The sequence below is a fragment of the Magnolia sinica genome, chromosome 18, assembly GCF_029962835.1.
Source record: "Magnolia sinica isolate HGM2019 chromosome 18, MsV1, whole genome shotgun sequence".
Taxonomy (NCBI): domain Eukaryota; kingdom Viridiplantae; phylum Streptophyta; class Magnoliopsida; order Magnoliales; family Magnoliaceae; genus Magnolia; species Magnolia sinica.
The window spans coordinates 44,010,194-44,037,500 of NC_080590.1; the positions used below are offsets into that span (position 1 = coordinate 44,010,194).

Here is a 27,307-nt window from a genome sequence, read left to right on the forward strand (position 1 = left end):
TTATGATTTAGTTGATATTAGGGGTGTTTTGGACATTTTATAGTATTAAGGGTGTTTTTGTAAAAACACCCCAAATAGAACATATAAGGCTTAGACATGTGAAGCGTAAGGCATTATTGGCTATTGAATGAAATTTTCTTCCTTCATTGTTTGGGAGCAAAATTCCACCTGTGATTGGAGTTTGGTGTGAAGAAATGGAGTGATTCCAATTATATTCTTTCCTTTGTTTTCTTTTCAGGTAATCTTATTTTTGCTTCCTTCTCTTCTCATCTTCCTTTTTCCCCTTTTCTTTTATTTCCAACCAAAGACCATCACCACCATCACCTTAGTCCTTCCGAACCTAACCCAAACCATCATCCTAGTCATTAAGACCACTCCCAAGCCGTCACCCACCCAACCATATGGATAACTCGATTTGTACGACCATGCAGACACAACCGCACGGCCGTCCGTATGAACATCCCTACCCCCTTCTTGCTTTTTTGTTTCCCATCTTCAAACCCTAATTCCCTATATTCCCAAACCTCATATCAAAAAAAATAATAATTTAAAAATAAAACTAATTATCAAAAAACCTAATTTCCAATAATATAATTTCCAAAACCCTAATTCCCAAAAGCTAAAACCCTAACCCTAGTACCTAGAATTCCATACCCTAATCTCCTAAATTTCATAAACATTAAATCTTTAAACCCTAACAAAGCACAAGTGAATCCTTAGATATAGATCAAATCATATTCTAGATGGAAGTTCTACCTTCCATTGGCCCGTTTTCTATCGATAATCTTAAGATCCATCCACGGGATTGTAATGTGGCCTTGAATTTGAGCATAGTTGACTACTTGATTTGTTTAGATTTGTCATAGATTGGCAATATTTTATATTTTGATTTACTCTAATAATTCATTTATTAATTCATTCGCATCATTATAGTTTAGGCTATCTGTCCTGCATCAAATTTTGGTATCAGATCTTAGGGTTTAGCACAGGGTTAGTGTGGTCCTCAAATTAGCATAGGGTTTTCATATCACATTTAGGGTAGGTTTTCATATTGTCGTGTCTACATTTAACAGTCTCTCCATTCTCCTCATATTGCATCTAAAGTCTTTAGTTCATAGGTTCCTCATTAGATACCCGATTTATGCCTACTCGTACTGGTCGTGGTTTTGGTCTACACCCCATGATGAGTTTAGAATAGCTTACTAAGGCTATCAATGCCATGAATAACCGTTTTGCGACCCTTGAGGTCCAAGGTAGGATAACCAATAACCAACAACCAAAACTGGTAGAGACACACTCGCATAACCCAATTGGAAGTTTCTCTCTAGGCAAACCCCGACAATGCGAAAGATGACCAATCTTAAGTGGGAGGTGAAGTTGGAGGGAAACCAAGTTGGAGGATGTGGGAAAGGTCATGGCTGAGGTAATGGCCGTGTTGGAGTGCGCACCCAGGCACCCCTTGAAACGTATCGAGACCACCATGATCCTGATTAGCGAGTAATGAAGAGTGTGAAGATTGAAGACTCGAGTTATGATGGTCGCTTGGACCCCGAGGCCTTCCTCGATTGGCTCTTGAACATGGGTCATTATTTCGAGTGGTACAATATGTTCGATTGCCGTCGGGTGATGCTTGCCAAGATGAAGTTGGTGGGCCAAGCCAAATTGTTTTGGATGAATGTCGAGCGGAAGTGGAGAGGTCTGGAGATGACCTGATGTCACTGTGGGTTGAGATGAAAGAGATCTTGAAAGAAAAGCACCTTCCACTCTCTTATCGCCAGAAGCTTTTGGATCAGTGCCAATCCCTTCGATAGGGATCGATGCCCGTGGCTGATTATATCATCGATAGTGATGAATATATGATGCGTTGTAACATCGAGGAGGACCCGTTAGTGACCATTTCCCATTTTAGAATGGGACTCCAATTCGAGCTCAGTGTGAGCTCATTCCTCACAACATCAGTGAAGAATGAAAGAACCAAAGAGGAGGAATGTGAGAGAGATGGGAGAAAAATGTGAGAGAGAGGGTTTGGAGAGAGAAAGAGAGAACGTGGGATCTCTTTATTATCTTATACAATATATGTGTAGGGTTTTTTCCTTTATTACATCATAGCAGCCCACTTTATACTATTTGCAAATAAGCCCACTGATATCATATTTATAGAAATAACCCTACTAGCTTAATATTCTAACCCCCACCCCCACACCTAACTTGCTAGAGATTTCTTGTAAATTGGGTGAGCTGAGAGCCTTTGTAAACATGTCTGCCATTTGTTCTGTAGATTTGACAAATGGAGTAGCCAATTATACAAAGGATATCTTCTCTCGAATTAAATGTATATAAACCTCAATGTGTTTAGTTCGCTCATGAAAGACCGAGTCAGAAGCAATATCAATGGCAGACTAACTGTCACAATAGAGAAGAATAGTTGAGGTGATAGGAAAACCCAATTTCATCATAATGGATCTTAGCCACAAGAGTTCACAAGCCCCATGAGCCATAGCTCTATACTCTCCTTCTGCTCTAGATTGAGATACGACTGCTTGTTTTTTTACTTCTCTGTATAACCAAGTTGCCACCAATGAATGTGCAATAGGCAGAAGTAGATTTTCTGTCCATTAAGCATCCTGCCCAGTTAGCATCAGAATAGCCAACAATATTAACATGACCATGATTCATATAAAGAATACCACATCCAGGACATGACTTCAAATATCTCAATATGCGATGTACAACAAGAACAAGAGGCACCTTTGGCGAGTGCCTGAATCGACTGATGATACTTACAGCTTAAGCAATGTCCGGTCTTGTAATCGTCAAGTAGATCAATATTCCAACTAATCTCTAATACATACCCGGATCTGTCAAACTCTCTCCTTCAGATGCATACAACGAGTGCTTTTGGTCCATAGGCGATAAAGCTGGACGAGCACCTAATTTACCAATCTCACTCAGCAGATCAAGAGTATACTTTCTTTGGGATATGAAGTGTTCAACTTCAATCCCTAGAAAGTACCGCAATGGACCCAAATCTTTGATCTCAAATTCTTTGCTCAACTTGTGCTTAACTTGATCAATAAACTCCAAGTCATCCCCAATCAAAACAATGTCATCCACATAGATAAGTATAATAGCTATGCCTTCTCCTCGGGTATGAATGAATACTGTATGATCGGCCTGACATCTTCTGAAGCCAAATGAGAGAATAACAGCACTAAATCTAGCAAACTATGCTCTGGGAGATTGCTTAAGGCCGGAAGAGCCTTTTTCAGCTTACACACCTTCCCAGACTCCCCCTTAAGCTGAAAACCAGGGGGCAGATATACACTTCTTCTGCCAGATCGCCATGAAGGAAGGTATTTTTAACATCCGGCTGGAATAGAGGCCAATCAAGATTGGCAGATAAGGAAATAATCAATGTTAAATCACCACTTTCTCTAAAAGCTCGAGCCGTCAGAGGATGGCGTATCAATGTATATCAAGGAACCTTAACACTCTAACACTCCCCTGCACGTGTGGGGTGGAACTCTGCACGGGAACATATTGGGAAAGGGTGGAGGGACACTCACAACTCACACCCAAGTGGAGGGATACTCACAACTCACACCATAAACGACCTCCTGTGGAAGAATATATTAGGGAGGCATATTTTCTGCTACCGAGATTCGAAGACAAGATCTTCCGCTCTGATACCATGAAGAATGAAAGAACCAGAGAGGAGAAATGTGAGAGGGTTTGGAGAGAGAGAGAGAGAGAACATGGGATCTCTCTATTATCTTATTCAATATATATGTAAGGTATTTTTCTTTATTACATCATAACAACCCACTGATGAGGACATCACGTCATGTACACTGTTGCGTACATATCAGAGGAGGTGGGCCGCACCGATTTCCTTGTGGTTAGGCGAGTACCCGTGATCGGGCTGAAGACCCCATGTGCATGTGTGAGCATCTGGAAGACCCCACATTGGGAATATGCACATTGGCTGCTTTATGGAGTGATCCAGATTGCTGGATTGGAGGGACATGACGATCGGGCTGTTGGATCGCATGGATCACATGATCGGGCCATTGATCGTGGATCGTCCACATCAATTTTTTAGATTTTATCATCTTTTAGGATTTAGTTTTGATTATTTTATGTTTGGACACCTTTGTGAGTGATTTAGTAGATTCTCTTTAGACTAGGGCCATTTTTATTAAAATTTCATAAGACAAGGTGTTTTTTGTAATTAGTGAAACTTGGTGAAGCTATAAAAAGTGGGTGGGCGTGTGACTCTTTCCCTCATTAGGTTTTGTGATTTTTATTTTATTTTTTATTTTTTAAAGAGAGATAAAAGGCTCTTGCTTTCTTCTTCTTCCATCTTCATGAGATTTAAAGATACTTCTATGCGATTTGGAAGGGAGATTAGTGTGAGGCTAATCTTCATCAATGGAGGTGCGAGGTCTCCATCTATCCCCACACCATCATCTCTTTTTCCATCCAAGTTCTTCGATTCTCCCAACCTAAGCCTTCATCTTCTCTTAAACTCATCTTTCCTTTACCTATCTTCCATTTCCAAAACCTTAACCCAAAATCTAAAATCCCTAACTTTCCTACTTTCCCAAATTACCCAAACCCTTATTTTTACCCTACGTTGTATTAGGTTTTCTACTTTGAAATATACTATACCCTATGCTAATTGGATATCCCTACATCCATTAGATCATAGTTTCTTTTTATTTAATGATCTTTTGTGACAATGTTGGTGGCTTAGGCAAAAATTATGCATGATGTTCTTTTGGTTTTCATGGGATTCGTGATGATTTTGGCAATGCTTGTTTTTTTTGTTAATTGTCTTAATTCTACTACTAGACCTCACATGTTATTTGGTTCATGCATCGGTCCTGCATCACCCATTTTATACAATATTTGCAAATAAGCCTTAATATTCCAACAGTTGGCACCCTAGAACGCGCCTATCAAGTGGTTCAAAAACTTGAGAAAGTATTTGAAACAGCAATTCGTGAGGCGATTCGACTCTCGTGAATCCAATGTCAAGACTACTCCTTAGGGGACGAAGCCTAGTTTTGGGAGTCAATCCAAAGCCCCTACTGGTACTTAATCCAATAACGGGGATGTAAGCAAGCGCAGTGTTATGATTGGCAAGGATACGACCATTTCGCATACCAATGCCTTACAAAGGAGCGAAATAAGGCCCTCGTGATTGGCAAGTTTGACGAGGATGCGGATGATCAGGGAGATTGTGATGAAGAAGAATATCAACCCTAAATTGGTACTAGTGATTAAATAAAAAATTTAAAAAAAAAAAAAAAAAAAGAAGAAGAAGAAGAAAAAAAAGAAAGAAAGAAAGAAAGAAAGAAAGAAAGTTGAAGGAGTTAAGGTCGTGCCAATTACAATTGTCAGATGCACTTTAGCCCAGGATACAATGAGTAATGATTAACGCAATTCAATTTTCCACACGTCAGGTGTAGTGACAAAAATTGCACGGTGATAATTGATAGTGGCAGTTGCACCAATGTGGTCTCCGCTAGCACTGTATCTTTTTTGGGCTTGAAACTTGTCCCTCACCCTCAGCCCTATAAAGTTTCATGGGTTGATGCATCCTCGATACATGTTTCTCAGTGGTGTCTGATTCCCATTCAGTTTGCTTCCTATAAAGACACGCTGTGGTGCGATGTTTTGCCTATGGACGTATGGCACATCATTTTGGGCAGACCTTAGCTATATGACCGTGATGTGACACTTCCCTCACCCTCAGCCCTATCAAGTTTCATGGGTTAATGCCATCCTCGATACCCATTTCTCAACGGTGTCTTATTCCCATTGAGTTTGCTTCCTACAAAGACACCCGATGGTGTGATGTTGTGTTTATGGACGTAGGCCACATCATTTTCGGCAGACCTTGGCTGTATGCATCATCGATACTGGTTTCTCAACGGTCTTATCCCATTCAATTTGCATCCCACAAAGACACGCTGTGGTGTGATGTTTTGCCAATGGGCGTAGGCCACATCATTTTGGACAGACCTTTGCTATATGACCATGATGTGACACTATTTAGCCGTTCAAATACGTGTTCATCTATTTATAAAGGTAAGATGATAAAGCCAAATCCTCTTCTTCCCAAAAGTACCTCGGAGAAGGAGGATGTCAAGAAGGGTGATCCAAAAGATGTGAGGAAGTCCCAACCTGAGTCTCTCCACATAATTCCTTAACCTAATTCCCAATTCCTTCAATCCTCACAAACCTTAGTCTTTCCCTTCTGAAAACCTTTACCCTAGAAGGTCTTCTTCTTAGATTGAAATTGAATTGCTAACCCATGCTATTTGATGGATTTCTACGTCCCTTGGATCCTAGATTTTCATATTTCTTAATGGTTTATTAATGTGGGAATGTGATTTACTGTGAATTCATCTATTTTGTGCGTAATTGAATGCTTTGTTTTTGTGGTAGAATAGCATACATCTTCTATTTTAAGTTGTTAATAATATGTTTGCTGATTTTACAACATAATTGAATATACATTACATGTCCGATATCAAGGATTTAGGACATAAACAAATGAGGCTTACCAGCCATGTGTGAGGTAGCTACAGAGTCAAGTAGGAGAAGAGGCCACAAGGAGAGCAGTACCTGACAGGGCTATAGTGGCTTTGGAAGTATCAAGGAACTCACGCACATGCAACCGCATCAAGGCATCATAGACCTCACGAGACGAGAACATAATCACTTGAGGTAGGCTTCTCTGCTGTAGTCGGATCTAAAGTCTGCTCGGAACTAGTGGAGATAGAACCAGCCATGGACACACCTGCTCAAGATGGGTGACCAACAAGCTCCCAGCAACGATCGACAATGGATGGTACCTCCATAATGAGTGTAATAGCCAGGACCATCACGTTCTCGTCCACCGCAACCACAATTACCACATCCTCTATGATCAACATCATGGCCCCTGCCTTGAGTACTCGATCCAGAATCACGACCACGTCCTTAAGCACTCCATGTGGGAACTTTAATATCATGTCGAAATAAAGACTGATCTCCAACAGCATGTGTAGACTGATCCGGGGAAACAAAAGGAGAGGCGAATGATGTAGCGACCCTTTGACACATTGCGTAGATAGCTGTTAAAGAGGGAAGAGGATTCATGACAATGATTTGTCTCTGCACACCGTGATACTTAGGGTTAAGCTCCGAAAGAAACTGCAGACTTTTGGTTTCTCCACATTGCTTCCAAACGAGATCATAGTCTATAGTGCAGTTAGAGGGAAAAAGGATGATAGAGGTCCAACTCATCCCACATACCTCATAGAACAAAGAAGTACTCCTTTAGGGATCGTGAATCTTGTTGAAACCTTCCCATATCCGAGATCAATGTAAACATTCTTGATATATTTTGAGCTTCCAAGTACATGTCATGAAGTGTACTCGCAGTTGGTTCCATACTATTGAGCAACCAAACAATGACTTGGTAATTTTCCTTGGTCCAAGACTTAAAATTTTTCATATGTAGAATATGGAGCGTCATCCAGTATATACGAAAGTCTATCTCGGCCCCCCAAAAACAACTTTATAGATTGAGCCCACTGTAAATAGTGATCACCGTTCAACTTTACAGTGGTGATCAACAAAGGATGAGATTCTAATGGTGCCACACCAAAACCCGACAACATTTTGTCCTCCATACTAACACACAACAAATAAACTCAAAGAGAGGGCTAGGGGAGAACAACAATAACAAAAGAAAACCGTGAAGCCTCAATTCCATATGGTGGTTCGAAAGGTCCAAAAGTAGTAAAGAAGAAGGAACCCACCAAAACTAGTCATATATAGAGTAAACCCAACACAAACATGTCTCACAGATGAGGTGTACATCAGAAAATGGTATAACTGGCCCTAGTTTGGCTTCACAGCACCTCCAAATCACATCTTCTCTCCAAAACAACTTCATGGAGAGTCAAATACAGCCAAACTGACCCACCATGTGAGAGGAATCTAGAGAAACAACTACCGATTTGGGATAAATCGAAGAAAAAAATGAGATTTAGGTTTTTTCTGCCAAAAGGGAAAAGTGAGTATAACATACCTCAGCCATGTTCTTCTTGATAAAATAAAAGTGATGTACTGTCCTTACAATTGCTGATGCCAGCCATAAGGTTGTTGACATCAGCAATCTCCTGTAGCACCTGTCAATGCAAAGCACCGGGCTCTGATACCAAGTAGATTTGAGAGGTTTGGAAGGGAAGAGAAGAAGAAGGTAGAAAAAGAGAGGAGAAGATGGAGAGAAAGGGGAGTTCGAGAGAAAGGGAGTATCGTGCTTTAGGGCCAAAAACACCCTAACACACTTATTTTATTATATTAGAAAAGGGGCACTATTACATACTTCAGAGGAGCACAAAATATAGTGTACTCACACACTAACACTACCTAAATATACATACGCTACATAATCTTTCTATATAGACATCTGGTGAAAGTGACTAGAGCCTTGTTATTAGGAATGAATGTTCCACAAATTTCCTGGGGTGATGCAGTTCTTTCTACATGTCATTTGATCAATAGGATGCCTTCATCAGTTTTAACTTTTAATTGCAAAACATCACTCTCTATGTTGTTTCTTGATCAACTAGCTTTTCTTGTTCCTCTTAAAGTGTTTGGCTGTTGTACTTGCTTTGATTATTTTGGGTCAAGTCGAAATAAACTCTTGCCTCATTCCACTAAGTGTATTTTTTTGATATATTCTCGTACTCAAAAGGGTTATCGGTGCTATTCCCTGACTCTTAAGAAGCAATTTGTGACTGTTGATGTAACCTTGTTTGAAATATTCCATTTTACGTTAAAGATGAGCGTACTGTCGAAGTGACATCTATGGAAGCTCCCTCACCAAACGTATTTTCTTCATAATTTGATGTTGGGATGCCACTATCACCTCAGAAGTATTTCACACAGACTTGTTACAGAAAATGGTAAAAGACCAGGCATTACAGACTATTCCTCGTCTACACGATTGGCTACTGCACCTATTGAGGTCCGTAGTTTTCTGAGTTTATTGAGGTTGTTGATGATCATTTTATTGCAGTCCAGAAAGGTAAACATTCTTGCGTTGCTCATCCTATTTCTAACTTTATCACATAAATTGGAAACGAGCTATGGATGAAGAGATGGAAGCCATGTACTCCAATGATACTTGGAAGCTGAATGATCTCCCTTCAGGTAAGACTCTAGTCAAGTGTAAATGGGTGTACACGGTTAAGTTCTTGCCTGATAGGTCAATTGATTGTTACAAAGCAAGGTTGGTCGCTAAGGGATATACACAGGTTTATGGGGTAGATCATCTAGATACATTTTCCCCATTGGTTAAGCTTCTTTCAGTTCAGGTTGTTATATTCATTGTTTGAAATATCGGTATTGCGTTAAGTATCACACCGTTGAGATACAGATATGTATCAGTTATTGCACGGGATATATTGTTTGTATCAGGTAATTTATTGCACTTTTTGGGAAACATAGGGAAGCATTGGGAAATTGGTTGAATTTTTCAATGAAACTTCAGGGATTGTTAAAAAAGACCTTAATACACACTTTTAAATCATAATCTTAAAAAAGAAGTGCACATAATAGGTTTCCCTTGTATAGGGTCCTAAGCTATGCACTGTCTAACTGAACTAATACAATTATATCCAAATTGAATGGATAACATCTAGAGTAAATATGATGATCATTTCATTAAACAATCCTAAATACTTCAAAATTAGTCTCAATTGACAGTTGTTTTAAGGAAAAATTTTAAATAATAATAATAATAATATTTTATTAATTTTTAATTTAAAAATGATTTTTATTTTTCAAAAATTGACAAGGGCTTAACAAATCAGTTTAGTCCTCATATATGCTTGATTTCATGTTTAGAGTGCAAAATTGCAAGCAATTTGGGAGAAATTGGGAAATTTTCAAAATTTCCCTAATTTTTCCCAAATTAGACCACCTACACTCAAACTTCGAAATTAGAGTGTATGTGATGATCATTTCATCAAATACTTATAAATACTTCAAAATTAGTCTCAATTGACAGTCGGTTGAAGAAAAATTTTGAAAAGAAAAAACATGGAGAACAGGAAGAACCAATGGATATTGAAATCAAAGCTCAAACTCCATGATTTTTTATGCAAAACGTGAAGAACCAATGGATTTGTAACCATTTGACACTGATTTAAAATAAATTCAACAAAAAAAGGGATCGAAAATTGAAAATGCGCAACGGATTGAACATGTGGGATATATCGGCACTACTTGGGCGTTTCATATCACACAGGCGGGATACAAGATATATCGTGGGATATGTTGGTCAATATCGTCAATATTTAAAACATTGGTTATGTCACTAGCTGGATATCATGATTGGCCTCTCTCTTAACTGGATGTGAAGAATTTGTTCCTATATGGAGACCTACACAAAGAAGTCTACATAGAGCAACCTCCTGAGTCCGATGCTCGGGGGAGTCATCTAAAGTATATGGGTTAAACAAGTCTATACATGAGTTGAAGCAATCACCAGGGGCTTGGTTTGAGAAGCCCAGTAGTTTGGTCATATCTTTTGGATTAAAAAGAAGTAGATCACTCAGTCTTCTAAAAGCACTCAACCTATGGCTATATACTATTAATTGTGTATGTCAATGACATTACAGTAATTGATGATGATTTGGAGGGTATTGAAAAGTTGAAGGCATATCTTCAAACCTAGTTTCAAATGGATACCAAGGTCTTCTAACAATTCTACTTTAGCTTCTAGTTTGAGATAAGGGTTTCATTGGCGTATTAATTGGTTTGGCACCCAACATCCCTTCCTCTTTTAACAAGTTACAAGTATATTTTTTCTAACATAGATTTATTCCAAGTTTCTAGGCATTGAAGTGGCAAGATCGAAAGTTAGAATAAATCTATGTCAGAGAAAATATAATTTAACTTGTTAAAAGAGAAAGGGATGTTGGGAGCCAAACTGATTGATACACCAATGAACCCTTATCTCAAACTGGAAGCTAAAGCAGAATTGTTACAAGACCTGGTATGTACAGGAGACTTGTTGGCAAACTCATCTATTTAACCATCATCAGGCCATATATTGCCTTTTTAGTCAGTGTGGTGAGTCAGTTCATGCAAAGTCTAAGGACTTCACACACCTAATAGCAGTTATGAGGATCCTCGGGTATTTGAAATGTTCCCTTGGGAAGGATATCTTATATAGAGTCCATGATCATATTCAAACAACCGGTTCTTTATATACAGATTATGCAGGGTCGAGACATGATAGAAGGTTGACTCGGGTTATTGGACCTTCCTTAGGTAGTAATGTGATTAATTGAAAAAGTAAAAAAACAAAAAGTGGTTGCCAAGTCAAGTGTTGAAGCATGATAGAGGTCAATGGCACATACGACTTGCATTCTTATATAGTCGAAATCTCATCTCGAAGAATTGGGATTCAAAGTTCAATTTCCAATTTCTTTACATTGCAACAATCAAGCTGTGATAAATATCACCAATAACCCTGTGTTTCATGAGAATGAAACACATAGTTGTTAATTGCCATTTTATTCGAGACAAGCCCGTGTTTCATGAAAGAACGAAGAATATAGTAGTTAATTGCCATTTCATTTGAGACAAGATATCTCAAGGACAGATCCACATAATTTATATTTCACCTCATGACCAAATCGGAAAATTCATTCACCAAGGCTCTTGGAAAATCTCAGCTCAACAAACTTGTTTGCAAGCTAGGCATGTAAGACATCTATGCTCCAGCTTGAGGGGGAGTATTAACGGTTATAGGTATGGGCCTACGTCCTACTTGTTGCTTAATGTTTTTAGTCTTGGGATATGCTAGACATAATGTTTATTGTATTAGGGGCATTTTCATCATATTTGCTTTTTATTACTTAAATATAAGAGACAAGGGTTGGGAACGTGAAACCCTGACCATCTTTTCTTCTCTTTCTTTCTTCTCCTTTTGATCTCTATGCAAATCTACACAAGTATCTCCCACCATCAGTGGCATGGTTGGCAAGGTCGCATGTCATTAAATAATTTGAAGAGATCTTCCGTTGTTGTCCCATCCTTGAATGAAGCCTATGCAAGAATTCAAACGGTGTCTCTAGGGCTGTCTCTACTAGTGGTGGAGATGACAGGTATGCTCTTGTTACCTCAATGGGCAGCGGTGACAAGAATCATGGAGGATGCAGTGGTTGTGCTTGTGGCTATGAGACAAGGTGAGGTGGTAAACAGTGGAAGTGCTCACATTGTGGTTTCAAACTTTCAATAATCATATCGATTAAACTTGTAATGATAAACCACCATGGGCCAACCATGCATATACCTCTAAAGTGGCAATGAATGATGTTTGATGCTGGTCCTATCTCCTCTCAACAGTCACAAAGTACTAATGGTGACTCAGTTACTCTCACTTGTGATGAATACTTTTTTAGTTATTAAAAGGCAAGTAGACTTCCAAAGAATGCTCCTTCCTTTTCCTCTGTTGCCACGTCTGTGAACACAGGTATATAGTTTGTCTTGCTTTCCAACAGCTAGCACTGTGGATAACTGACCAGGGAGCATTTACTCATGTGGCCCGAGGTTCTCATGTTTCCTGTTCTTAACAAATCAATTTTGAATGCTCCTGTTACCTTATTTGATGGATAATTCTCGTGAATCAGGATGGATGGAGTTCTTGAAGAATTAGAATCTTCACCATCAAATCTTACAGATGTATACTACCACAATCATAGTTCCATTGGCACAATTTCATGTGTAGTTCCATGAGAAGAACCAAACACAAACAGTTATTAGCACTAGTCTTGTAAGGTTGATATGAAACGTGTCTAGTTATTGCTCAAGAGTGAATAAAGTGCACGTCTATTAACTAAATATCCATTGAGAGGCACAACAGTACAAATAACTCTAGTCCTCAACTCAACTTGCAACCCAGGGAAACAGGGTTTCCTAACAAAAAAGCTAGGAATGGTCAAAGTTTTTTAGAGTGCATGTTTAACTAAGAAGGTGAAGAAAGGCATTGATGGCATTTTTATGCACTGGCATTTTGATATCATTGTTCAGTTTCAGAGTGTAAAGTGTACATATCTATGCTTATGTCGCTTTGAATCAATATCTTTTCATCGGTTATCCATTAATGAGTTTACTTGTCCATGGTAATGTCACAGCCAGTCAACGTTTTTTCACAGGTCACCTATTCATTTATTACCATCATCCGGCTGCTTTTTAGCCTTCTAAAAGGTTCATATTTTCTTAAAGTTCCACAAGGTGATGCCATTTGATCTCAACCTTCTTAGCATTATATCACCAAAATATATAATTATCTTATATTGAATCCACAAAGCTAATCTCCATCCATTTCAAATCACCGATTTGATTCTTCATGTTCGCATTTATGCAATCCGACAGACACTACTTTCAAACCTAGAAAAGGCTATGGTAGTAGGCATGCATGGCTTCCCAATAATGAGAAGAAACCATAGAATCCAATCCAATAAGGCCAGAGCGAACAACATGAAAATAGAGCAACTCTACATTTCATGGTAGTGATTGAAAAGAGTGCCATATGGTCATCAATTGAATCAAAATTTTACTGGATCATTGAGAATAATCTCGAACACTTACCCTGCAGGAAACTGGAGAAGATTGATGAAAAACTGTTTGATGTCATCTGATGATTCAGGAGTGGCATCAGCAGTAATCTTGGCAATTTTGCTACATATCTATGGAGCAGGGAAATCAGAAACACAATAATTGAAGGAAAGACTCAAAGAACATTAAAATATATATCGGTTGAAACATTACAGTAATCAAGCATGACAGAACGGTATAATCCAGCTCCTCTCTATAAGCATCCATCAAAGAAAGCAAAGAAGACAATGTCTGCTTACATGCCATACACAGGGCATGCGAATCATCCAAAATGCCTGAAATTGAGAACATTAAGAATGCAAGTTAGCCTCACTACTAAAAGAAAAAGGTGGGGAAAAAATGATGGTGAACACAACCATATTACCAAATCGATCTGTTGCAGACAGACAGCTGGCCTCTATCGCGAATCTAAGTCTGGCTGCAAGTTGATCATCGTATTTCACTCGATAGAAACCTGTCTGGTCAACATTAATTTTATACCAAAAACATTCCGGATTTTTCTCATCCCCTTCCCCTTGGTTCCTTTTTTCTGTCAAGCTTTCATCGGAAGAACCCACAAGCTCCAATATCTCTAACCTGTCAGATTTAGTTCGCAAAAGGAAATTGTTGCGGGTAACATATGAACCACCACATAGTGTAATGGGAACAATCCACTGTCCATCCCCGAGGAGTCCACTTGACAGGAATTGTGACTGCAATCAATATAACTAATTTAGAAGGAAAAAAGAAATGCAAAGAAAAAGGAGAAACAATAAAATTTCCTGAAACCACACAAAGAATCATAATGTATATTGAACAAGACACTTCCGTGTTTATGCAGGCTAAACAACCGCTGAAAATGCAGAGGAAAACATTGTGATAGAATAATTGCATAAACATGCTGTCAGCATCCTCATCTTTCAAACAAATAAAAAAGGACATAAAGAAAAATGTTTTTGGCATCATAGGATTATTTATGGGAATAATAAGCACAATTAATGGGGTGTCACCCAACCAAAACAATAAGGTGATGGGCAGTGGATAAATGCTTTCCTTATTTATGTTTCTATTGTTATGCTTATTGATCTTTTTGTTAGCCTGGGTGTTTTCTGAAAAATAAAAAATGAAGACCACTTGTACGGGACTGTCTAGATGCACCTATTTAAGAAGGGGTCTCACACCTACTTTTTAGGTGACTCCGCGAGAACCAATCTCCTTCATTGAGTCAGCATTTTAATGCCTAAATTGTCGAGTGGGATAGTGAAATGGGGTTTGCAAAGTTCATCCAAACGAACATCAAGAAGCATGGTTTGGCTCAAAAGGGAGTGTTTATGCCTCAAGCGTCCCTTTCGAGGGTGTGTCCAAAGGGGACCCAAGTATGTTATCAGTGTCTCTATGATACCCCGATACTAGTATATGCTAACATATCATGTCAAGACACCATAACACGATACCAGTACTGGATACTGTAGTATACTTGTCAGAAATGTTTTACCAAAATCCTATCATATTAGGTGAAAGACACCTCCTTTTTCGGTAAATCAAAGCCACCTTCACATCTCCAGTTTGTTTGCTGAATTTCAAATGTTATTCGACAAGATAGACCCAGACCATTGGTCCTCACCATTAAAGGGTCAAAACAAACCACACAGCTTGAGTCTGAACTCCTCCAATTGAACCAGCATATGAAGTTAGTCCCATCATGGACTTCATAAATTATCACCACTAGCAATCTCATTGGTTCATATTTATCAATATTTGTCATCCTTCCTAGATCTCCTTAGCACTCAAGTGTGTCATTCCATGATCTCCTGTGAAGTTTCATCTCTCCATCATCTTTGTAAACACGTATTGCTGCATTCCCTCCACTCTGACCAAGATAGACTGCTTTTGTGCCTTTGTTTACTTTTTATGAAGAACGAAGAAAATGAGGGAAGAGCTACTCCTTAAGTTCCAATTTCTGACATGTGTGGTGTGCCAAATATATCAAAATCTAATGAAGGAGAGACCCTAAATATACATTAGACAAAATTTGACCTATGAAAGAGCTCAACTATCAAATTATTAGATCATTCTACCTTGCAATTAATTCAAAAGATCATAATCGCAAAATATATTTGGAAGATGCATATTTATAAAATTGGATAATAAGCTTACATGAGATCCAATCCTATGGGGCCTCTCAAGGTGATGCAGTCCAATACAAAAGCTGAACACGGGAAGTGCTTCAAAAAGCAGCAACCACGGAATAGAGACGATGTCAAGATGATCCATAAGTAAGGCCCAGAGGGGTGTCCCATATCCGTTACGATACGGCTGTATCGGCCGATACGTAGCGGTAACGGCTGACACCGTTACGCAATACGGGGTCGAAATGGGCACCCCACGGCTGTTACGGGCCTAAAGAAATTAGGAAGAAAAAAAATACCTTCCCCCCCCCCCCCCCCCCCCTCTCTTCTTTCCCTCTTTTTTTTTTTCAGTTTCCCCCTCTCTCTCTCTTCTTTTTCATTTCAGTGTCGAAAACGGAATGGACTGCGTGGCTGCCACGCACTTTAAATCTGTTTTTTAACGTGTTCTGCGGTGCACGCTGAACAGTGCACTTGCAGGCACTTTAAATCTGTTTTTTAACATGTTCTGCAGTGCACGCTGAACAGTGCACTTGCAGGCACTTTAAATCTTTTTTTTAACGTGTCCTGCGGGCCCACCTTAATTTATGTGTAGTATATCCATGTCGTCCACTATAATGTTTATTTTCCATCGAACCTGTTGATAAGCTCACATAAACTTTGACCTTGATGAAGGGATAACACAAATAGTAGCTTGATCAAAAAAAAAAAAAAAAAAATGTCTTAAGAAATTTTTAATGGTGGGAAATAAATCCTCATTTTGTAGTTCACCTAAGATTTGGATCAACCTCATTTTTTTGGACCAGGCCCTAAAATAAGTTGGCAAAAAGGATGGCCCACATGGATATACAACAAATGCATAGAGGTAGGCCCCACTTTTAAAGGAATACTCACTAGTGGTCCACCGAAGATTTAGATCTACCTAAATTTTTGGACCATGCCTTAAAATGAGTTGGCAAAACAGATTGATGGCATTGATATACAAATACATCAGTAGAAAAAGATTTGATGAGGATAATGTGAAGAAGAGATGAGAATATTGAGAGAGAAGGAGGAGAGTTTGGGAGAGATAATGTGTTAGGCTTGCATGCCCTAACACATAATATTTTATTATGAAAAAGCATACAGTACACTGCAGGGGAATAGGGAAGTGTGCACATGCACTTACACTAAAAGGACACACAATAAATACAATACACTAGCATTCTCTATAACATCAAGGTGGCCCGCCTGGCCCACTAGTGGTCCACCTGAGATCTGGATTTACCTTTTTTTTTCCAATTGTTTTTTAAAATAAGACCATTTGATATTTTTCATTTTATAAATGTCCACCAATCCATTAGTGGGATAAGTGCCAATAGATTGCATTAATTTGAGGTTAGTTTGGGGCATCAAATGGTCCCTGAACCAACTCCGAATCGACAACACTATTTACCTCAATTTAATTTTAATTTTTTTAAAGATTTATGGGGGAAAATGATATCAAATTATTAAGTATATGAATTACATAATAGGATACAAAAGTCCTTAAACTCTATATATTGAAATAAAATGCATGTGAGTCACAAAGTATGCAATGATATAGTACTATAAATAAAAGGAAAACTTGACAATATAAGATGTTTTGGTATTACATTCATTATAATAAATTTATATACATATTATATAGTTAGAAAACTAAATATAAAAGGTTTGCAATTAATTCCGGGTTGTTTGGTTCATAAATTCATCAGACAGTTCGATACAAATTCTCACCAAAGAATGGACCGTTACACCACCATAAACATGTTCCAATTTATAAATGAATGCATATTTGGAATGCTTAAAATATTCCAGATTTAATCCATATTTTTTCATATTTTTTGGGGGAAAAAAATGCACCGTCACGGGCCATTACGCCCCCGATACAGAGAGATGCTCGATCACTCATGTAAGTTTTCACAATTGAAGAGACTGTTGCATCTAAGTTAGCTATTACGTCACATAGATCCCATGATCACCAAATCTTACCCAAATAGTTTGGACGTATGCTAAGAAGAAAGGAATGGATCCAGTAAGTAAAGGGAATTTCACTAGAGTGGAAGCACATGAAAGGAGAGTGAGAGGAAAGCCCATGAGGATTTAGCTGGAAGTCATGAGAAGGGATATGACAGCTTTCTTACTTATCGAAGACAATGTGATGTGGGACATGATTTAATGCTAGCATGCAACGTGGAGCTTATAAAAGAATCCATAAAGTAATTCAATTAATAAAAGATGTTAACCCACCAAGTAATTAAGAGTAAACAATAGGAAATAAAATTTGATTTAACCTAAATCACATGCCTGCATGTTAAAAAATTACATAAATCAATTAAAACTAAGGCAAAATGGAAGGATAAAACTTCCAATTTAGCATAGGCACTTTCCACAATCAAGGAACAGATTTGTAGGTTTTATGATTAGGGTTGAGAAGGGGAAAATCTAAAATTTGAAAAATGAGGGTTCATGGTAATTGGGAGTTTTGGAATTAGGGTTTTTAGAAATTGGAAAGAATAGGAAATTGGGGATCTAAAGTTTAGGATAGGGTTATGGATGGGGAATCAAGGGGTTTTGATGGGGGACGTAAGGAGAAATCAAAGGATTGAGCGGTTGTCTATATGATCAGTCTAGGGGCTCGCACATTTACGTCATTGGCTAGGGTTTTTTGGGTCCTCAATGGTTGATTTCGATTGGGGTTGAAGTTAGATGATGAAAAGTTGAAGAAAAAGATGATTTGGATGGTCTTTGATAGGAAGGGAAGAAGAGAGATGAAGTTTTTTGGAAAATACTTCTTTTGAATAGAAAGGAAGAGAGAAGGAAGATGATAGATGGAAGCCTCGCACCTCTATTGAATGGGGAATGGAATCACACCAAACCCAAGCTCCAAATCACATGGAGTATTCTTCAAATCACATGAAGAAGAGAAAACACAAAGCTTTTTTTTTTTTTTTCAAAATAATGGCATTAGGGCTTCACACACTCATCTTTCTCTTTTATCGTCTCAGAAAAGACCTTTTACAAAAAGACGCTCTCAAATAAGATTCTCAATATAAAGACGCTTAATAAATTAAAAGTTATTCCTAACTCCCTAATCTCAACACAAATATAATAAGGTATACCAAAAATAACGAAGCATGTAAACAATCTAAACAACTAAACTATTTCATGGCCCAAGGGGGTCCACGATCAAGATGTTCGATGATGATGATCCAACGGTTTGATCATCAAGCTCCTATATGCAACTCGCATGCATCATCCCAGTGTGGGGTCTTGAAAGATGCATGAACATGCACGGGGGGTCTTCAACGTGGCTAGGAATATGAATTGGGCCAAGTGGGCCCCATGTAATAGTCGTCTAGCCATAAGGAGACTGGCTCAACCCTCTTCTTGTATGTTGCTCAGATGTCCTCATCACAAGGCCTTAGGAAGGAACTTCTGGAAAAATTGAATTTGTAAAGCTAACCCAAAATAGCTCGAACCATGCTATGCTAATGAGGATGACAGAAGAGAGCTCAAAGATAGAAGACACTAGTTGGAAGTCATGATCACTCAAGTGTTGTTTTAACAAACCACCTACACCATTTTATGCCACTCTCACTAGTGACGTTATCTCTGTCCGACTCTAAGGAGGAAACCCTCACATGAGCAGATCAAAGCACCCGACCCTACAGGGATAATCAACCAATCCGGATGTTAGCAACTGCATCACAATTAACAGGTGCCCTCAATCCACAAATTCAGTCTACTTGCACCTGTTTAGCAAGGGCATCAACCTCAACATTAGCATCCCTAGGAATGGAGGCAAAAGAGAAGGCATGATCAAAACGAAGATCATTGATCTCTTCTATTATGTTTGTTGATCTCAAGGGATATGAAATATGATCCTTCTCTCTCCCACGAAATTGCATTCAAGGAAACTCCTTCAATGGACAGTGGGAAGAGATTATTCTGAGTAATTAGTTTTTTCACCCACAACAAAGACACTGCCTTTGCCCAATTCGACTCTGAAATCCCAACTGGCCCTGAAAACTAAATCACCGTTCATCTGACACAATCACAAACCAATTCGCCCATCCAAGCCAGTCCACAGTTCCCAAATGAGCGGTTGTCAAAGTTATCTTTATCAGCTAGGCTATGGGGGCATCCAAGATGTGATCGCCTTTCTATTGTGCGGGCCACAACTGAGAATTTCCTCCCAATTTCTAAACAGAACAGAAGAGAACCGACTAAATTTAGGGTCAACATTGGCCCGACTAACCTGCCTAATAATCTTGTTCAGCACTTCATTCCATTGCAAGCCTTGTCTTCAAATACACGTGAATTTCTTTCCAAGCATATGAGCCACATCACAATAAGGGCAGACGTGCTCCACCAATGTTTACCATCTCGGTATCGCACCCTTGGGATTCGGATACGTATCGGTTAATGCATGGGATATATGTGCGATTGCACATTTGCATATGCGCACAGTGCAACAGAAATCGCGTATGTGATTTCTGCACATATGCGATTGCATATGCCACATGTGCAAGAATATGCGATCGCATACAGCATATGCGATCGCATATTCGCCAACAGTCAAAAATCTAACTGTTTTCTGACCGTTGGAAATTTAAAAATAAAAAATCTTCCTTTTTTCTCTATAAAAAGGCATTCAAAACACTCCTATTTGCTCTCTCTCTCTCTCTCTCACATAATTCCAACGCCCAAGCTCCATATTTCTTTCAAGTTTGAAGTTTCAATCAAGGATTCAAGATTCAAGAATCAAGAAAATAAAGCAAGCAAGATTCAAGAATACATCGAAATTGAATTCAAGTCTACTCAACTCTCACATTATATTTTCTAATTCTACTTCTATTTTATCTCTTTCTAGCTTCTTCTAAGTTCTAAATATCATAATCATATTCATACACCCATCACTCTCTCTTTCTATCTCTCTTTCTTTACATTCAGGAGTTAACAGACTCAAAACATTTTATTTTTTTTTAGTTTGTTACTTGCAAGTTACAACTTACAAGTCTACAACATTCTCAAGACTCAAGTCAAGACAAGAGTGAAGACAAGAAGTCAAGTGAAAAATATATTTCCGATTTCCGAATTTTGATTGTGTAATTTGTGTTTTTATAATTGTATTGTGTAATTCTCTCTCTCTCTCTCTCTCTCTCTCCCCCCCCCCCCCCCCCTTTTACTACAAGTGTGTACTCTCTCTCTCTCTTTCTCCTTTTCTTTTCCCTCTCCCTTTCTAGTACTACTAGTGTAAGTGTGTAAGTGTAACTCTCTTTCTCTTTCCATCTCCCATCTCTTTAGTCTCTTGACTCTTATCTCTCTCTTTCCCTCTCCCATCTCTTTAGTCTCTTGACTCTTAATCTTTAGTCTTTACTTTAGTTTTTACTAGTTTACAACTTACAAATAATAACAAAAATAATCAATACACACACCAACACCATGTCTTCTTCTCAATCTTCCTCTTTGAAACCCAAGTCGAATGACCTGGGTTAGAAGCATGGGCACTATCATAGTGCCATGGATAAGACTCACATAGTATGTGAGTTATGTGGGTGTATGGGTTCCGGTGGCATTACGCGGCACAAGCAACACCTTGCACATTTACCAGGGTCAAATGCAAAAGCATGCAACAAAATTACTCCAGAAATCCGAAGGGAGATCATGGAGTATATGGATAAATAATCAAGAAAGATACGTGATAGTGCCCTACGTCACGAGAAATATATGGAACAAGACGCGTATGAAGACATAAACGTAATTGATGTAGATAAAGCCAGTCTCACTCCCCCTACTTCGACAGGCCGGTCTAAATCACAACCAATGGCCTCGAAAAGTGCCCGAGGGCATGGGCCCATGGATAGATGGTGTAGATCACACCCTGAGGATGTGGTCGACCAAAGGGGTCGGGGCAAAGGGTCGGCTCAAACAACTTTAGAAAACCGGTATAAACAAAAAGACAGGAAAACTAATATTCAATATATTGCTAAGTGGTTTTACCAAACCGGCATTGCTTTCAACGCAGTTAAATCGAGAAGCTTCAAAGTCATGGTTGAGGCTATAGGTCAATTTGGACCTAGGCTTAAACCTCCTTCATATCATGAAATGAGAGAGATATGCCTCAAAACCAAAATTAATTATAAACGATCCTTTATAGCTGAATATAAGGAATCATGAAAAACATATGGGTGTTCACTCATGGCCAATGGATGGACCGATAGATCCGGTCGGTCTCTCATTAACTTTATGGTAAATTGTCCAGTTGGGACAATGTTCTTGAACTCCGCGGATGCATCGGGTGATTCACATACTGGAGAACACTTGTTTATCTTACTAGATAATGTAGTTGAGAAAATAGGTGAGGAATATGTTATATAGGTAATTACAGACAATGCAGCGTCATATGTATTGGTTGGTTGTCTTCTTATGGAGAAGAGGCGTCGTTTATTTTGGACCCCCTATGCGTCCCATTATGTTGATCTGATGTTAGAAGATATAGGTAGGTTATTTTTAAATATGATTGCGAGGGCTAGAAGAATCATGGTCTTTATGTACAAACACGCCCTTCTTCTCAGTCGAATAAGAAAATACATTGAGGGTAACTTGCTACATCCATCAGTCACCCGTTTCGCTACAGCCTTTTTAACATAACAAAGATTACATGCAAAAAAATCAAAACTTAGAAGCTTTGCAGTGTTGGCTGATTTTACAAGTGGGCCTTGGTTAAAGAAGGCTGAAGGGAAACAAGTTCAACAAACAATCCTTTCACAAAGTTTTTAGACACAAGTGGTAAAGGTGCTAAAAACATTCAAGCCCTTAGTAACTGTGTTGTGATTAGTGGACGGGGATGAGAAGCCTGCAACGGGTTACATATATGATGCAATGGAGAGGGCGAGAAATAAGATCATGGACCATTTTAACTATAGAGAGCGTGATTACAAGCCAATCATAGATAATATAGCTAGAAGATGGGGCAGCCAAATGGCATCTCTATTATATTCGGCTACTTACATCTTTAACTCAGCCTGTTTATCCGCTTCTTTTGATCTAGCAGAAGCACTTACTATGCATATGGTTGGATTTATTGATGTGTTGGAAAGAACAATTCTAGATAGAGAAAAATAAGACAAGATCTGCGCTTTACTGGACCTTTATACAAAGAATGAGGGCATATTCTCAAGGGATATCTTCATCAGGCATCGGACAATGAAAATGCCCAGTAAGTACTATGAATGTCTCAGCTAAATTACAAATAGTTTTTTTTACAGTAGTTTTTCTCCCAAAAGATTGAAAATGATGGACTGAAATCTACCCACAATGTGTTTAGATTAGAGAAGAAAGAAGGACAATGACAAAAAAATGAATTTCAAATAGGGTTTTTTAAAGAAGGCTCAATTCCTGTCGGTGTCGATGATATTTGGCGATACCAAGTAAATTTACTAGAGAAAAAGCGCGATATCTCGCAATACAATTGATACATTGTGATACATTGCTCGATGCCAAGGACTTTTTATACTCCAGGTTAGTTTCATATTGCTGACCTGTGATACCAATAATATCTACCGATATTATCGATACTGCAATCATTGTGCTCCACAACACCTGACCAAAGGGGTCACCGTGATGATGCAACCCAACTGCCCAACAAGTCGCACACAAAGCGAGGGAAAACCCAACTCATGTTAAATTTGGTGAGGATAGAGATCCATATTCTGGCCACAAAGCAATAGCAGATGATCACAAATTCTTCATGGGAACAACATTGCCGGAAGTTGTATGGCAAGGCCCACCCCCTATTCTTAAGATGACCCGTGGTTACTAACTTGTCCTAGCACGCTGACTAGGCCTACCTCCTAGTATCTCTAAATTCTTCCACCTGGTTACTGAGAAATGTTATCTTGTATGCCGTTCAAACAAAAGGGGGAGGGGGGAAGGGAAGGGGAAGACATGTATCTTGAACTTGGGCATTTCATATACATACACATAAGGAGTGGCTCAGCCACTTCATATAGGGGATCATTTTATGTCCATTTACAGAATTAGTTTATTAATCAAATGCAGATGGCCATCATTTCCTCTATTGGAGCTTCTAGGTTACTTGAATGCATCTAAAATCATGTATGAATCATCAAAACTTACAAGATTGCCAACAAGCATAGGACGATGTGAATATTTAAGCAGGATTTTGAAACTTAAACTAGAAATAGTACAACACAACATATTGTAGGTAGACAACAACATTTTACAGCTACTGTCATTATGAATCATCAAAACTTACAAGATAGCCAACAAGCATAGGACGACGTGAATATTTGAGTAGGGTTTTGAAACTTAACTGGAAATAGTAAAACACTCATCATATTGTAGGAAGACAACAACATTTTAGTACAGCTACTGTGATTTGATGAATTGACCAAATACAAGAAATAGGAAATCAAAAAACAAACCTGCTCGAATTCCAAGTAGTTATCATTGATTTTTACATCGATAACTGGATATCCTTTTTGCTTTGTCCATGAATTCATTAGCATGGTCACTGGTTCACCAGATTCCTCCTCAAGAACAGCCCATAGGTCTTCTGTCTTTGCATTCGAGCAAGCATATCTTTTTATATATGACGCCAATGATCTCTAGTCAAATGTAAACACAATATATATGAAGCACCATGAGAGCAGGTCCCTAAATATGAGATACCATTTCAAATATAATAGCACCAAAGAAAAAAATATTTAAATGATGTAATTAGCAAAAAAAAAAAAAAAGTTGAATGCATAATGCATATGAACATTTTTTTGTATTTTTGACTTCGTTTCAAAATTAGTCAACAAACGAATTCAGTCATTCAACTTTCTGAGATCATCATTATAGTGATCTAGCTTTCCCATTCAAGTAGGTGCACTGTGCATGAATACATGTCAAGCACAATTCACGCATTCAACCTTAATTTCCCAATCATGTTGGTGAAGAAAACTATTAAATAATAACCTCTAGATATAGAATCTGCTAACCAATACAGGCTGTTACACACCCCACCACCCGAAAAAAGGAAAAAAAAAAAAAAGGCTTCACCACTATATAATGAGGATGGCTGATTTGGTTACGTTTTGGGTAGATACAGCCGTATCATAACCTATATCTGAACCAATGCTTCTTGTTTAGCAAGATTAGCAAGATGTACAAACCATGGTTGATTTTCTATGGGTGAATGTTCATACCCAACCTAAGTTAAAATGAGAGCATAAATTGGACTCTCTATCTTGTAAGATCAGGATGCTCTTGCCAAAAAGAGACTTCCCCTGCTTAAATTAAGCAGTCGTAGTTTTTTCAAGGAAAAGGTTTTGAATAGAGGACAAGTTTATCCAAGGAATATGATATTTATACCGGAGAAGTGTTGGCCTCCAACCTACCCCAAAACAAATACATATTAAGCAACATGATATGAATTTTTTTGCCAAGAAAACAGAAACACATATGCATACACTTATTATTATCATAGCGTTGTCCGAACTTACCTAGGGTCAGCTTTAAGAACCTTTTTTTTTCCTGAAAGATTTGAAGAAATCATGTTTCGACAAACAAAATTTGAAATAATTCTCATGCTTTACTTGCAAAGCTAGTGACAGGCTGCCACCTCACTTCAATCCCCCACCTTTACCTCTCTTGCGACCAGCTGGCGCATCACTACCAGGCAAAGTTTCCCTATAGCTGTGATGAGGCTGTGATGATGGAGTGTCTTTGTACTCATTAGGGCAATACAGGTGGCCAACATGCACTTACAAAAGGAAGACACTATATTTTTGTATCCAACCAAAATTCTCGTATTTTCCAAGAAATTATTCGCAATTATTCAGAAAAGAACGTCCAAATAGTGGGTCAAATATTAATATTAATGAATGAAAAGAAAAAGCAAAATCCTAAATGATTCTTCTAAAAACCTTTTCCTATTTACATTTAAAATAATAAATAAAAAAATAAAAATAAAAAATAAAAAAGTAATAATAGTTTAGAGCTTTTTCCACATACCCTGCCCAATATTGCACAACTTCATTTCTTTTTTCCTTCTTTATGGAAATTTTCCTTATTCTCAATTTCTACATCACCTAATTTTCCCAAAATACAAACTTTTCAACTAAAAAAACAAACTAGCATATTATTTTGTTTTGTAATTGACAAAATGGTAACCATGACTTTAATTTGATAACTAAATGCTCCAAACTATGTTTAATGGATGGCCTGTAATAACCTTGAATTTTACAGATGTAGGACGGATAGTATAACCTAGAATGATGCAATGAAATTAATAACAAAAAATAAAGCTAATCTATCACAAGGTTAAAGAGTTCAAGCATTAAAGGATGCTCCAATTCAAGACTACCTACAATTCCGTAGTATAGGATTTATAGGATATTAACTAATTAGGACCAATGGAAGGTAGAACTTCCATCTACCATAGGATTTGATAATTTGATGATTCACTTGTACTTTGTTAGGGTTAGGGTTAGGGTTTTAGGATTTGGGGTTTTGGGAATTATGTTTTTTTAAGAAATAGGGTTTTTTTTAATAGGGTTTGGGAAACTAGGGAATTAGGGTTTGAAGATGGGAAGTACAGCAACATAGTCCAGACGGCTAGGGTGATAGTTTGGATTAGGTACGAAAGGGCTAGGGCGATGGTCTTTGGTTGGAAACGAAAGAAAATGAGAGGGGAAAAAGGATGAGAAGAGAATAAAGCAAAAATAAGATAAACTGAAAAGAGAACCAAAGAAAGAAGATAATTAGAATTACTACATGGTTTCACACCAAACTCCAATCACAGGAGGAATTTTGCTCAAAAACAAAGCAAGAAGAAAAATTCATTCAATAGCCAATTGATTGCATTTTCAGACCATTTAATAACTCTACTTAAAAATAATTAATAAATCTTATATTTTTTAAGATTTATTAATTATTTTTAAAATAAATGTCCTCTTAAATTTTTTAATTATATGAATTGACTTGGAGATAGTTGCATTAGTTCAGTTAGATAGTGAATAGCTTAGGACCCTATGCAAAGGAAGCTTATTATGTGCACATGTTTTTTGTGATGTATTGATTTAAAAGTGTGTATTAATGTCTTTTTTAACAATCCTAGTAGTTTCATTGAAAAATTCGACCAATTTCCCAATGTTTCCTAACAACAACGATACATTACCCAATACAACCAATATATCCCATGTAATAACCGATACGTATCCGTATCCCAAGGGTGCGCTACCATGCGCACTACCAATATGGTAAACACTGATTTCAACATGATCTCAATCAAGAATTATCGTATCTTATGATGCCTAGTAATTAGTAATAGAGCATGGTGACATGATCTCCCTCTGTTCCTCTTACCTTATAAATCAGAAAAAGGGCCTAAAACATTTACCCTTGACACATGATGCCCCCTAGGAAGAATGGCGAGGAACTCCCACCACCACTTTCCAAGTAAAGCATCATTC

The 27,307-nt window shown here is 38.1% G+C and overlaps 1 protein-coding gene across 3 annotated transcripts in view; it reads right to left on the reverse strand.

The window, feature by feature from the left end:
- The window catches only part of LOC131233879 (aminopeptidase M1-like), an 84,463-nt gene that overhangs the window by 17,234 nt on the left and 39,922 nt on the right, over window positions 1-27,307 (reverse strand). For all 3 annotated transcript variants that reach the window (XM_058230712.1, XM_058230710.1, XM_058230713.1), the window contains 4 exons: window positions 24,272-24,454; window positions 14,060-14,387; window positions 13,849-13,970; window positions 13,669-13,766 (listed from right to left, as the gene is read on the reverse strand). In XM_058230712.1, the coding sequence (XP_058086695.1) occupies window positions 13,669-13,766; window positions 13,849-13,970; window positions 14,060-14,387; window positions 24,272-24,454 (731 nt within the window). The remainder of the gene's footprint in view (window positions 1-13,668; window positions 13,767-13,848; window positions 13,971-14,059; window positions 14,388-24,271; window positions 24,455-27,307) is intronic.